The sequence below is a fragment of the Muscardinus avellanarius genome (assembly GCF_963383645.1).
Source record: "Muscardinus avellanarius genome assembly, chromosome: 9".
Taxonomy (NCBI): Eukaryota; Metazoa; Chordata; class Mammalia; order Rodentia; family Gliridae; genus Muscardinus; species Muscardinus avellanarius.
Window position 1 is genome coordinate 89902488 of NC_137795.1, and position 13616 is coordinate 89916103.

The following is a 13616-nucleotide window of genomic DNA, read 5'->3' on the forward strand; positions in this document are numbered from 1 at the left end:
TTTTGTGGTGAAAGAACCAGAAGGATAATTCTCAATGGGGTTACAATGCAAACAGACTCTTAAATGTATTAAGTTTGGGCAACTGCACTATTTTGTGTCAAAAAAAATCTGAAGGGCTATAGTTTAGAGTCAAGTGAAGCTTATGAAATGTAATATAAAAATCAAACAATGTTTCTTGGAATAGAAGATGCAGGACATTCACAAGGAAGTCTCATAATAACTAATTTTTTGTTAAATCTAGCAAGTCTGTAGCATACACGTATGTTTCTATTTCAGAAGCTGCGTTCACTCAGAGCTGCTTACATTCAACTTCTTCTGGGTCAATAAAATAAAAGTCCAAATGTTTGGAATTAAATGACCCACTACTCGCCAAAAATCCATAAAATATTCACACCGGATAGACCAAGATTAACTCTCCTATAAGGAGGAAAAAGAAAAAGAAAAAAAAGGTTATAGTAGAATTGCTTGCCAAACACTTAAGGTCATTTTTCTGATAACAAAAACAAGAATCTTTATAAGGACTATATGTTTAATTGATGATTTTTAATGTGATTCTGCAATGAATAATGTTACACAGAGTTTATCAGGTGAACTCTAGTAAAAGTAATTACTTTCTTCGCTGTGCTTAAAACTCTAGAATAAATAGATTTATGGAGCGTTAAAATTAACTTTTAAGTGAAGTTCAAGAAACACACAACTATTACACCAGAGAACAGAGCTAAGAGAATAATTTCAGAAAGATTAAAGTGTCAATTGATTTTTTTTGTTTGTTTGTTTGCAGTCCTGGGGATGGAACCCAGGGGCATTCTACCTCCAAGCTACATCCCCAGCCCTATTTTTTATTCTTTATTTTGAAACAGGGTCTCACTGAGTTGCAAAGGACCTCACTAAGTAGCTGAGGCTGGCCTCAAACTGCAATCCTCCTGTCTCAGCCTCCAAATGCTGGGATTACAAGCGTGCGCCACCATGCCTGGCTAAAGTTTCAATTAAATTAAAAAAAAAAATAGAGTATGTAGAAATGCTAGGCCGCTTAAAGAACTTTACCTGCCTGACTTGAATTAGGAATTTGTCATGTATTAGGGGTGATTTGGTAAATTTGTGTATGTGTATTATTAATAGATCAGAAACTAAATGATACTGCAAATGACAAAAAGACCAAGCTACTTCTACCTTAGAGCAATGCAACTATATTCAAAGTGTAAAGGGAGCCGGTGTGGTGTACACACCTCCCAGTAGTTGAGGGTGCAACTTGAAGGCATCATGGTGCCACCAAGAAAATAGATAAAAGAACAAAGTCGGAGCTGGGCGTGGTGGTACATGCTTGTAATCCCAGTCCTTGGAAGGCTGAGACAGGAGGACTGAAGGCAATTTGATTGATTTAGAAAGTATTAAGATTAATCAATCATATTAAGAGGTTAAAAATTTAAAGACCCCCCCCCCGTTTAAAAACAACTCAAATAAATTAAAAAATATTTTAGTCTAAAATGTCCCAATTTCCACATTTATGTTGTTTAGTAATATAAGCACTTTCAAGCCCGACAGTGGCAAATGTCATTAATCTAAAAAATTAGGGAGGCAGAGGCAGGAGGATTACAAATTTGAGGCTAGCTTTGGCAACAGTAAGATCTTGTCTCAAAATAAAAATAAAAAGGGATGGGGAAGCCAGGCGTGGTGGCGCACGCTTGTAATCCCCGCACTTGGGAGGCAGAGACAGGAGGATCGCGCAGGTTCGAAGCCAGCCATGCGCTGGCTTAGGAGACCCTGTTTCCAAATAAAAATGTAAAAATAGGTCTGGGAGTGTAGCCCGGAGGTAGAAGGGCTTCCAGAACCTCAGTACCACCAAAAAAAAATAAAAAATAAAAAAAAAAGGGATGGGATGTAGTTCAGTGGTAGACTGCTCAAGTACAACCCCCAGAACCATAAAGAAAGATAATTTAAAAAAAGACAAGCACAGCCAGGCGTGGTGGCGCACACTTGTAATCCCCGCGCTTGGGAGGCAGAGACAGGAGGATGGCGCAGGTTTGAAGCCAGCAGCACTGGCTTAAGAGACCCTGTCCCCCCCCCCCCCCAAAAAAAAAAAAAAAGGTCCGGGAGTGTAGCCCGGAGGTGGAAGTACCACACTTTTGTAATTACAGCAATGTTTTGGCCTTTGAGTAAATGACTCTTTTACCAAGCCCTTTTAAAGTTTTTTTCATTTTTATGCATGTGACAATTTGTACCTGGCACTCAACACAATCTTTTTTTTTTTTTTTTTTTTTTGCAGGTCTGGGTGGGGATGGAACCCAGGAGCATTTGACCTCCGAGCTATACCCCCTTTACTTTGAAACAGGGTCTCACTGAGTTGTGGAGGGCCTCACTAGGTAGCTGAGGCTGTCCGCGAACCACAATCCTCCGGTCTCAGCCTCCTAAATGCTTGGGATTACAAGCGTGCGCCACCACGCCCGGCTCAACACAATCTTTATGTTATCATTACAAATCATTTATGCATCAATATATCACTTTGGATAGTTGGGTATGGTGATGCATGCTGTTAATCCCAGTACTTAGGAGAAGAGACAGGATTGCAGGTTCATAGCCAGCCTCAGCAACTCAGGGAGGCATTCAGCAACTTAGGAAAAAAAATCAATTTGGGCTGGGTGCAATGGCACATGCCTATAATTCCAGTACTTGGGAAGCTGGGACTAGAGGATTGCAAGTTTGAGGCCAGTCTCAGCAATTTAGGGAGACCCTTAGCACCTTAATAAGACTCTGTTTATTTTAGGAAAAATAAATAGGGCTTGGGGGGGGGGGTCTTTATTCAAAAGTAGAATGCTCCGAGTTAAATCCCCAGTACCAAAACAAGCAAAGAGACAAACAAATTTCTAATACCCAACAAGCTGCTTTAAGGGTTTAGTCTGTGAAGAAAACCAGTAAATTAAGTAATTATCTTTAATAAAGCATAAACACTTACCCAAGCATTCCCGACTCTTTGGTCTTTATGATGTAGAGGAACATTAACAATGTATGAAACATATTATTTCTGCCCTAGAACCAAGATGTAAAAGATAAGATTAGTCTGGTGATAAATGCAGGTCTTATGCATTCACTTCCTACTCAGAATTCCACATAATTCAGACTTTCATTCCTTCATTAAACAAAATGCCTATATTTTGTGCTAGAAAGTGGGAATACTGTGGAAATACATAGGAAAGGCCGTGGAATCAAGGAGCTTAACGTCTAATGTGCAGCAGCAGACAGCACACCAAAACGAGGGCAGCGCGTGAGGAAGGTCACGAGGGGGCAGGAAGCCATGGGGAGGGAGGCGCCTCACCCAGACCGCGGCAGTCTAGGTGGGAAGCCCCTCCTGACAGGGAACAGGAAGGTCCCACACTGGGGTCTTCCGCATGGGAGCGCATTTAGCAAGTCCTAGAAGAGAGCTATTCTGACGTTGGTGCTCCTGTCCCCCAAACTAATACATCAACAAGTGTGTTAGGATTAAAACAGCTTTTAGTCATACTTCAAAATATATCAGCCAGGCGTGATAGTGCATGCTCATAATCCCTGCACTTGGGAGGCTGAGACAGGAGGATTGCAGCCTCAGCAATTTAGATTCTCAGCAACCTAGTAAGACTGTTTCCAAATAAGAAATCAGGCGGGGGTGTAGCGTAAAGGTAGAATGCTCCAGTATTCCCCCAAATATATATGTACTTTTGTATATATAAATATATTTAAAAATTATACATATGCCTTAATATCAAGAAATGTTAAATATAAATTTATCTACAAGAGACTACTAGGTAGTATTTTACTAGCTCTAAAATCAAATTTTAATTTTGTGCAAGGTACCTGTATTGAACCCAGGGGTATTCTAACTCCAAGCTATATCCCAACCCTATTTTTTAAATCAATCTATCTATCTATCTATCATCTATCTATTTTGGTACTGGAGCTTGAACCAAGGGGCATTCTACCTCTGAGCTATGCTCCCAACCCTATTTTATATTATTTTATTTATTTATTTTTGTGGGTCTGGGGAAGGAACCCAGGGGCATTTGACCTCCGAGCCACAACCCCTGCCCTATTTTTTATTCTTTTTATTTTGAAACCAGGTCTCACTGAGTTGCAAAGGTCCTCGCTAAGTAGCTGAGGCTGTCTGAGAACCATGACCCTCTGGTCTCAGCCTCCCGAATGCTGAGATTACAAGCGTGCGCCACAACGCCCGATTTTTTTTTTTTTTTTTTTGGTGGTACTAGGGGTGGAACCCAGAGGCCTTCTACCTCTGGGCTATACTCCCAGACCTATTTTATATTTTTATTTGGAAATACGGTCTCACTAAGTTGCTGAGAGCCTCACTAAGTAGCTGAGGCTGGCTTCAAAACTGTGTGATCCTCCTGTCTCAGCTTCCCAAGCGCGGGAATTACAAGTGTGCGCTACCATGCCCGGCTCAATTTTTTAAATTTTATTTTTAAACAGAACAGTCTTGTGAGGTTGATCTCACTACTTGCTGAGGCTATCCTGCCATCCTTCTGTCTCAGCTTCTCAAGCACTGGGATTTCAGGTGTGTACCACTATGCTATACCACCATGCCCAGCTGGGTACTGTACTTTTGAGGTATACCCTCAACCTGATTTTATATATTTATTATTTTAAGTAATTTTTTTTTTTTTGGCATTGAAGATTGAACCTAGAGGCATTCTTTCTCTAAGCTATACCTGATGCCTTTTTTTTTCTTTTTTGTTTTGAAACAGTCTTGCTAGCTTGCTAAGAGTCTTACTAAATTACTAAGGCTAGTCTCAAACCTGTGATCCTCCTGTCTTAGCCTCCCAAATACTGGGATTAAAGATGTATATCACTGTGCCCAGCTAAAATCAAACAATTATATTGTAATTGTTGGTCTATAAAAATAGCTAATTTACATTTTCAAAAGACTGATACACTTTTATCTGCTTATTCTAATTTAGGCTGTTTTTACTCAAGAAACTGAGAGTGGATGATTTTTTAAAAGATGTTTCCTATTATGTGGGACGCAGTGACACATGACTATAATCCGAATACTTAGGAGGCTGATATAAGAGATATGCAGGTTTGAGGCAAGCCTCAGCAACATAGTGAGGCTCTCAGCAATCAAAGCAAAAAGAAAAAGGGCTGGGCGTGTAGCTCAGAGGCAGAATGCTCCTTAGGTTCAATGCCCAGTACACAAAATTATAATTAATAAAAAAGGAAATATCTCAAATGAATAAATGATTAATTTTTTAAAGTGATCACTAAGAAGTGCTTTTATGAATTTTTTTTTGTGTGTGTGTGGTACTGGGGACGGAATTCAGAGGCCTTCTATCTCCAGGCTATATCCCCAGACCTATTTTATTTTTTATTTGGAAACAGGGTCTCACTAAGTTGCTGAGAGCCTCACTAATCTGCTCAGGCTGACTGAACCTGTGATCCTCCTGTCTCAGCCTCCCAAGTACTAGAATTATAAGGGTGTACCACCATGCCCGGCAGCTATGAAGATTTTTTATTTTTATTTTTGGTGGTACTGGGGTTCCTGGAAACCCTTCTACCTCCGAGCTACACTCCCAGACACCTATTTTTTTATATTTTTAATTTGGAAACAGCGTCTCTTAAGCCAGCGAGGCTGGCTTCGAACCCATACTCCTCCTGTTTCTGCCTCCCAAGCGTGGGGATTACAAGCGTGCGCCACCACACCTGGCTGCTATGAAGATTTTTTAATGGAATAGAAAATTATGTAATAAGCTGGGTGTAGTGGCACATGCTTGCAATCCCAGTACTTGGGAGGCTGAGACAGGAGGATCTCAGGTTCGTGGACAGTCTCAGCTACTTAGGCCCTTCAAAACTTAGTGAGACTCTGTTTCAAAATAAAGAATAAAAAACAGGACTGGGAGTATAGCTTAGAGGTAGAATGCCCTTGGGTTCCAGCCTAGTAAAAGTAATAAAGTTAAATTTTAAAAGCAGGATTTAACACTACATATGATTGCAACCCATTAAAGTACAGACAGATAAAAATGAAAAATTTTGAAAGGTAATATGCCAAAATTTTAAAAATGGCTCCCTCTGAAGGACTTTTTCTTTACTTTCCAAAGTTAGACAAATATTTTTATAGTTAAAAGCATATAAGAAAAACACATTTCCCCTAATTTAAGAGGTTTACTACCTATTTTTGTTCAAGAGATTCTCATTTTAAAACATTATCAAAATAAGTCATCTATGATATTGTCTAAAAGCAACTTCTATATATAGAAATACCTTTGGAAGGTTGTAGACGTGTCGCTGGTAGATTAGCTCATAATGCGGGGGATTGATAGCACTCTGATAAATGCAAAAAACATTCTCATTTGTAACATCTGTAATGAAAATATGATACATTAAAAAACTAAGCCACTAGAGATATTTTCTCACAAAATCTCCACATGTTCTTTCAGGAGAGGCTCATACCTGGTTTATTTGGTGTCTGAACAAAGTGTTGAGAAGTAAATGTTTTCCCATCAGGGTACTTAGGATGAGGCGGTAATCTGGAATCAAGGTAGGTGCAAAACACATGCATGATGATCTGAAGAGGAAGAAGCAATTGGTCCGAGTTAACATGGACTCTAGCATGGATGTGGTCCTCAAGAAACATGTGTATTTATAATAATTCCAATTTTAAAAATTTTCCCTAGCTGGGCATGGTGGCGTATGCTTATAATCCCAGGGGTTGTGAGGCTGAGAGAGGAGGATCGCAGGTTCATGGCCAACCTCAGCTACTTAGTGAGGCCCTCTCAGTGAGACCATGTTTCAAAATAAAGAATAACAAATAGGACTGGGGGTTAGCTGGGAGGTAGATTGCCTCGGGTTCAAGCCCCAGAACTAAAAGTAAATAAATAAAGATATAAACAAAAATTTAAAAATTCCCCTAAAGAGAGAATTAGCAAAAGTGCTTTCAAGTAATTTTAAGATAAAATTTATAGAATAAAAAAAATAACTTATCAAAGGCTGAGTGTGGTGGCACATGCTTATAATAGGCTGAAACAGGAGGATCATGGTTTCACAGACAGCCTCAGTTACTTAGTAAGGCCCTCTGCAACTCTGTGAGACCCTGTTTCAAAATAAGAGTAAAAAGTAGGGCTGGGGTGTAACTCAGAGGCAGAATGTTCCTGGGTTCAATCCTCAGTAACAAAAACCAAAAAACAACAACAACAAAAAACATAATCTAGGCTACAAAGTTCCCACCATCTGCAGGGGAAGAGGGTCATGTAGGGTGATTTAAACATCAAACTTTTCTTCCCAGCGGCGCATGGTGGTTCATGCTTGTAATCCCAATACTTGGGAGGCTGAGACAGGAGGATCATGCAGGTTCAAAGCCAGCCTCATCTACTTAGTGAGGTTCTCAGCAATTTAGTGAGACCCTGTTTCCAAATAAAATAGAAAATAGGTCTGAGGGTATAACCCGGAGGCAGAAAACCTCTGGGTTCCATCCCCAGGACCATAAAAAAGAAAGAAAAAAAGAAAAAAAACCAACAACAAGAAAACAAAAAGCTTCTCTTCTCTAGTCGGGCTTGGTGCCCTGTGCCTGTAATCCCAGTAATCTCACACTAGTTTTGAACCTGTACAATCCTGTTTTAGCCTCCTAGGTACTGGAATTACAGGTTTGTGCCACTGTGCCTGGCTTAAGTTCATTACTGTATCTTTCAAAATTCTTCTTAGTATCTGTGTGTGTGTGTGTGTGTGTGTGTGTGTGTGTGTGTGTGTGTGGTACTGGGGATGCAACTCAGGGGTATTCTACATCTGAGATACACTCCCAACCCTATTTTTTATTCTTTATTTTAAAACAGGGTCTCACTGAGTTGCAAAGGGCCTTACCAAGTAGTAGTTGAGGCTGCCCGTGAACCATGATCCTCCTGTCTCAGCCTCCCAAATGCTGGGATTACAAGCATGTGCCACCATGCCCAGCTTTCTTAAGTATCTTTTTTTTGTGTGTGTGTGGGTCTGGGTATGGAACCTAGAGGCATTTGAACTCTGAGCTACACTCCCTGACCTATTTTTTATTCTTTATTTTGTAACAGGGTCTCACTCAATTGTGGAGGGCCTCACTGTCTCTGCCTCCTGAATACTGGGATTAGAAGTGTGTGCCACCACGGCCAGCTTAGTAACTATTTTTTAACAGAAAAATAAAAACAGAAATCTAGAAACAGAAATATTAAGCAACAAAAAATACAATTAGGGACTTACAGCAGAATCAGTGGGTAGGTCTGTATCCCATTTTCGTCCTTTGAAGTCTCCACCTCTGTTCCACCGGAAGGAGCTCATACAGCCTCCCTGGGAAAGTTCTGTGCAACAAAGGTGAGATAAAAAAAGCTAAAAAGGACCGGAGATGTAGCTTAGAGGTACAGTGCTTGCCTAACATGCCCAATACTACAAGAAAGAAAATAAAAAAGCTAAAGATTAAAAGAAAAGGCTAAGGTATTGTAATAAGAGAACACATCATAAACATCTGACCAAAACACCACAAACAAAGAAATACAAGGTATAGAAGATCACTATGAACAAAGACTCATATAAATCCAAAATGTGGACAAGGCTATTACTCTGACTTCTTTAAAAATACCACTGGAGCCAGGCGTGGTGACGCACGCTTGTAATCCCAGTACTTGGGAGACTGAGACAGCAGGTTTGAAGCCAGCCTCAGCTACTTAGAGAGGCTCTCAGCAACCTGGTGAGACCCTGTTTCCAAATTTAAAAAAATGTAAAATAGGTCTGGGAGTGTAGGCCGGAAGTAAAAAGCCCCTGGGTTCCATTCCCAGTACAAGAAAAAAAAAAAGTCATTGGATGTTGGGCATGGTGGCACATGCTTGTCTCCTACTACTTAGGATGCTGAGACAGGAGGACTGCAGGTTCAAGGCCAGCCTCTGCAACTTAATGAAACCCTATTTCAAAAAAAAAAACAAGCTGGGTGTGGTGGCGCACGCTTGTAATCCTTGTACATGGGAGGCATACAGCAGGATTGCAGGTTCATAGCTAGACTCAGGTACTTAATGAGGCCCTCCACAACTTAGTGAAACCCCATTTCAAAAATAAAGTTACCCGGGCATGGTACACACACTTGTAATCTCAGCATTTGGGAAGCTAAGACAGGAGGATCACGGTTCGCAGACAGCCTTGGCTACTTAGTGAGGCCCTTTGCAACTCAGTGAGACCCTATTTCAAAATAAAGAATAATAAAAAAAAAAAAAATAGGGGTCAGGGTGTAGCTTGGAGGTAGAATGCCCCTGGGTTCCATCCTCAGTACTGCCAAAAAAAAGAAGAAGAAGAAAAAAAAAGAATAAGATGGGTGTGGTGGTGCATGCTTATAATCCCAGTACTTGGGAGGCTAAGACAGGAAGATCACAGTTCCTGGAAAGCCTCAGCTAATTTGGCCCTCTTCAATTTAGTGAGACTTCGTTTCAAGATAAAGAATAAAAAATGGGCCTGGGTTAAATGCTCCTGGGTTCAATTCTCCATAAAAAAATAATAAAATAAAATAACAAAACAAAACACAACAGGACTGGGGTGTAGTTTAGAGGTAGGATGCCCCTGGATTCAATCCCCAGTGACACACACACCCCATTGGATAATTGGGGAATGTAAATATGGACTTTCGATTAGATGGTGTTATAGAATTATTAATTCTTAGGGTGTGATAAGGACAGCATGGTTAAGTAAAAGCTCCTTCCCTCTCCCATCTCCGTCTTTCCCTTCCTCCCTGTGCTAGGGATTAAACCAAAGGCCTGTACACGTTAGTACTTTCTCTACCACTCAGCTGCATCTCAGCCCTAAAACTATGTTCTTATTTTAGCAACATGCACACTAAAATGATGTTGGCAATGCACTTTCTTTTTTTTTTTAATTTTATTTTTTGATTTTTTGGTGGTACTGGGGTTCCTGGAAGCCCTTCTACCTCCGGGCTACACTCCCAGACCTATTTTATTTTTGGAAACAGGGTCTCCTAAACCAGCGCGGCTGGCTTCGAACCTGCGCGATCCTCCTGTCTCTGCCTCCCAAGCGCGGGGATTACAAGCGTGCGCCACCACGCCCGGCAATGCACTTTCAAATGGTAGAGCAAAAGGTGTGTGTGTATATGAGTAGAGTCACTTATGGCAAAATGAATCTACTCAATGTAGGTGGTGCAGTCACTGTATTCTCTTAAACTTCTTGTATATTTGATATATACTTTGTATATGTAATTTATATGTACACGTGTCTATTTACATACTTTTTTACATATAAAAATATCCTGCCAGCGATCAGGCAATCTTGCCAAAAACTTTGATCTGGAGTTTATAGAAACTACAGAAGACAGAGGGTTATGTAAAATCATACCATGGATATATTCCGGAAAACTGAGACCACGGCAACGCTACAGGACAAATCTAGTCTTTCAACAGATATACTTCAAAGAGGGGGGAAAAAAGAATGGATAGGAAACCTGGAGTGTAAAAGAAACTTCAGCCGGGTCAGCGATGCGCATCTGTGACCTCAGCTAATGGGAGGCAAAGGCAGGGATGGAAAGTTCAAGATCCTCCTGGGAAGCTTAGTGAGACCCTGTCTCAAAGCAGAGAGTTTTTAGGCAGGTGTGGTGACACACACTTGTAATTCCAGCACTTGGGAGGCTGAGACAGAAAGACGGCAGGTTTGTGGCCAGCCTCAGCTACTTAGCAAGATCCTCGGCAACTTAGTGAGGCCATGTTTCAAAATAAAACATGAACGGAGCTGGCGTCTAGCTCAGAGGTAGATCATCCCTGCGTTCAATCCCTGGCACTCCCCTAAATACACATTAAAAAACACAGTTAAGCTTTTAATTTCATTAAAAACAGATTTTCCTAGTTATTCTTCATTTATAACATCCCACGGTTGTAAAAAATTTGTAAAGGGCTCTTTTTTCCCATTTAAATTAATACTTACCTTTGATCCTTTCAAACAAGTACTCCTGATTTGGTGTCAGGTCCAAATACTGCACAATTGTATTCAGAGTCGGAATGAGCGGGGCTTTGACCAGGGCAGCTTGTTTCAAGCTAGTAATACTGGCCTCTGACAGAAATAAAACACAGAGAGCAGAGGTTACTCTTCACGAGGGCGGAAAGTGCTTGGAAGGCTCGTGTGTGGAAGTGCGGCTGCGTGTGGCCTCAGGTCTCAGCAGAGCCCGCAGAGGCCTGCTCCTGGCGCACGGCCCTGGCTCCAGCCCTGGCAGCAAGGAGCAGACCTCCTGTTAATTTTCCTTAGTACTAACCACTTTCTTGTTTGTCTCATTTACTAGAAAAAAAGTTGATGAAGACAGGGATTTGGGTCACATTTTCAGTGCTGTATCCCCAATGTCTAGAACAGCACTCAGCACACAGAAGGTACTCAATGGATGTTGGGGAAAATGAAAAACACTAATAGTTTACATTAACTTTTATTATATACTCTACCTATGATATCATTTCAGGCGCTGTGGCCAGATTTATACCAACAGGCATACCTCCCACCAAAGAAACAGCCAAAATCACTTCAACAAATCTATAAACAGCTAACACACAGAAGTCTTTTATGGATATGTGCATCAAAAGATGCACGATAGCTTTCAAAATAAGTTGAATTAAAAGTTACCCATTCGGCTGGGTGTAGTGGCGCATGCTTGTAAATCTCAGTACTTAGGAGGCTCAGATAGGAGGATCACGGGTTAGTGGCCAGCCTCAGCTACTTAGTGAGGCTCTCTGCAACTCAGTGAGACTTTGTTTAAATAATAAAAAGACTAGCCGGGCGTGGTGGCGCACATTTGTAATCCCCGTGCTTGGGAGGTGGAGACAGGAGGATCTCGCAGGTTCGAAGCCAGCCTCGCTGGCTTATGAGACCCTGTTTCCAAATTAAAAAAAAAGGTCTGGGAGTGTAGTCTGGAGGTAGAAGGGCTTCCAAGAACCCCAGTACCACCAATAAATAAATAAATAAAAATAAAAAATAAAAAGACTAAAAACTAGGGCTGGGGATGTAGCTAGGAGGTATAATGCTCCGAAGTTCCATTCCGGGTACACAATACATACATACATACATACAAAAAGAAACGTTATTTTATCTTATTTTTTGGTACTGGGGATTGAGCCCAGATGCAGTCTACCTCTGAGCTACACCCAAGTCCTTTTTAATTTTTTTTTTTAAACAGGTTCTTACTAAGTTGCTCAAGCTGGGCTTGAACCTGCAATCCTCCTGTCTCAGCCTCCCAAATACTGGGATTACAAGTGTATGACCCATGGTTTAGGAGACCTCCCCCTCCTTTTTTTTGCAGGTCTGGGGATGGAACCCAGGGGCATTCGACTTCTGAGCTACACCCACTGCCCTATTTTTTATTCTTTATTTTGAAACAGGGTCTCACAAAGTTGCAGAGGGTAAATAGCTGAGGCTGTCCGCGAACTGCAATCCTCCGGTCTCAGCCTCCCGAATGCTGGGATTACAAGCATGCACCACCACACCCAGCTTCCCCCCCTTTTTTTTATTGGTACCGGGATTGAACTTAGAGGTATTTTACCTCTGAGCTACACCCTAGCCCTATTTTTTATTGTTTTAATTAATTAATTTATTAATTTATTTTGATACTGGGGCTGGAACCCAGGGGCAGTCTACCTCCGAGCTACACCCCCAGCCCCATTATTATTATTATTAGTTTAAATATGAAAATTTATTGCTACCACATTTTCACCACTGATATTTATGATGTGGGTCTTTCGTTGCCTTTGTGTAAGGCCAAGAGACAAACACTGGCTACTTTAACAACCTTAAATCGGACACCAGGAATGTCACCGACAAGACGAGCTTTCCAAACCCGGCAACCAGAACTTCATCGTTTCCTCAATAAAGTTCAATCAACCACCATTAGGTACACAAGCTGTGATTTTCTTGCCATTCTTGATTAGCTGGACCCTCACACACTTCCTAACAGCAGAATTTGGCTGTTTGGCTTCAACCCCTACTTTTTCCAGCACAATTGCCTTTTGCATAGGGAGCACCTCCAAAAGGGTTGGCCTTCACGGCTGTGCCCAAATGGGCTTTCTTGTACTGTTTATCATGCCGCTGCTGGTCCCGTCGGTTACTACGGAGCTTCCTGGCAGTACGAAGACCGTGACACTTGCCCATCATGCCAGGGCCGCAGTCTTATTCTTTATTTTGAAACAGGGTATCACTTATTTACAAAGGGCCTCACTAAGTAGCTGAGGCTGTACGGGAACCACGACCCACCTGTCTCAGCCTCCCGAATGCGGGGATTACAAGCGTGTGCCACCACATCCGGCCCTCTTATTTTTACTTTAAAACAGTGTCTTAAGCCGGCCATGGTGGCACATGCTTGTAATCCCCGCACTCGGGAGGCTGAGACCAGAGGATTGCAGTTCACAGACAGCCTCAGCTACTTAATGAGGCACTCCGTAACTTAGTGAGACCCTGTTTCAAAATAAAGAATAAAAAATAGGGCAGGGGTGTAGCTTGGAGGTCAAATGCCCTGGGGTTCTATCCCCAGACCCGCAAACAACAACAACAACCACAAAAAAACTCAGCTGGGCATACTAGTGCACACTTGTAATCCTAGTACTTGGGAGGCTGAGACAGGAGGACTGCAGGTTTAAGGACAGCCTCAGCTACTT

At 41.5% G+C, this 13616-nt stretch overlaps 1 protein-coding gene and 1 pseudogene across 3 annotated transcripts in view; both read right to left on the minus strand.

Annotated features, from left to right (window-relative positions):
- Window positions 1-362: 362 nt before the first annotated feature.
- Window positions 363-13616, minus strand: part of TMEM209 (transmembrane protein 209) — a gene marked incomplete at both ends in the record, with an annotated part of 40139 nt that continues 26885 nt past the window's right edge. Inside the window, 6 exons of one of the 2 annotated variants that reach the window (XM_080701960.1) lie at window positions 363-417; window positions 2951-3024; window positions 6241-6338; window positions 6430-6544; window positions 8203-8300; window positions 10912-11037. In XM_080701960.1, the coding sequence (XP_080558086.1) occupies window positions 363-417; window positions 2951-3024; window positions 6241-6338; window positions 6430-6544; window positions 8203-8300; window positions 10912-11037 (566 nt within the window). The remainder of the gene's footprint in view (window positions 418-2950; window positions 3025-6240; window positions 6339-6429; window positions 6545-8202; window positions 8301-10911; window positions 11038-13616) is intronic. The other variant, XM_080701959.1, reaches the window with a different exon arrangement.
- Window positions 12689-13113, minus strand: LOC308266955 (small ribosomal subunit protein uS12-like; annotated as a pseudogene). Its single transcript has one exon. The product of its transcript is annotated as a small ribosomal subunit protein uS12-like (transcript).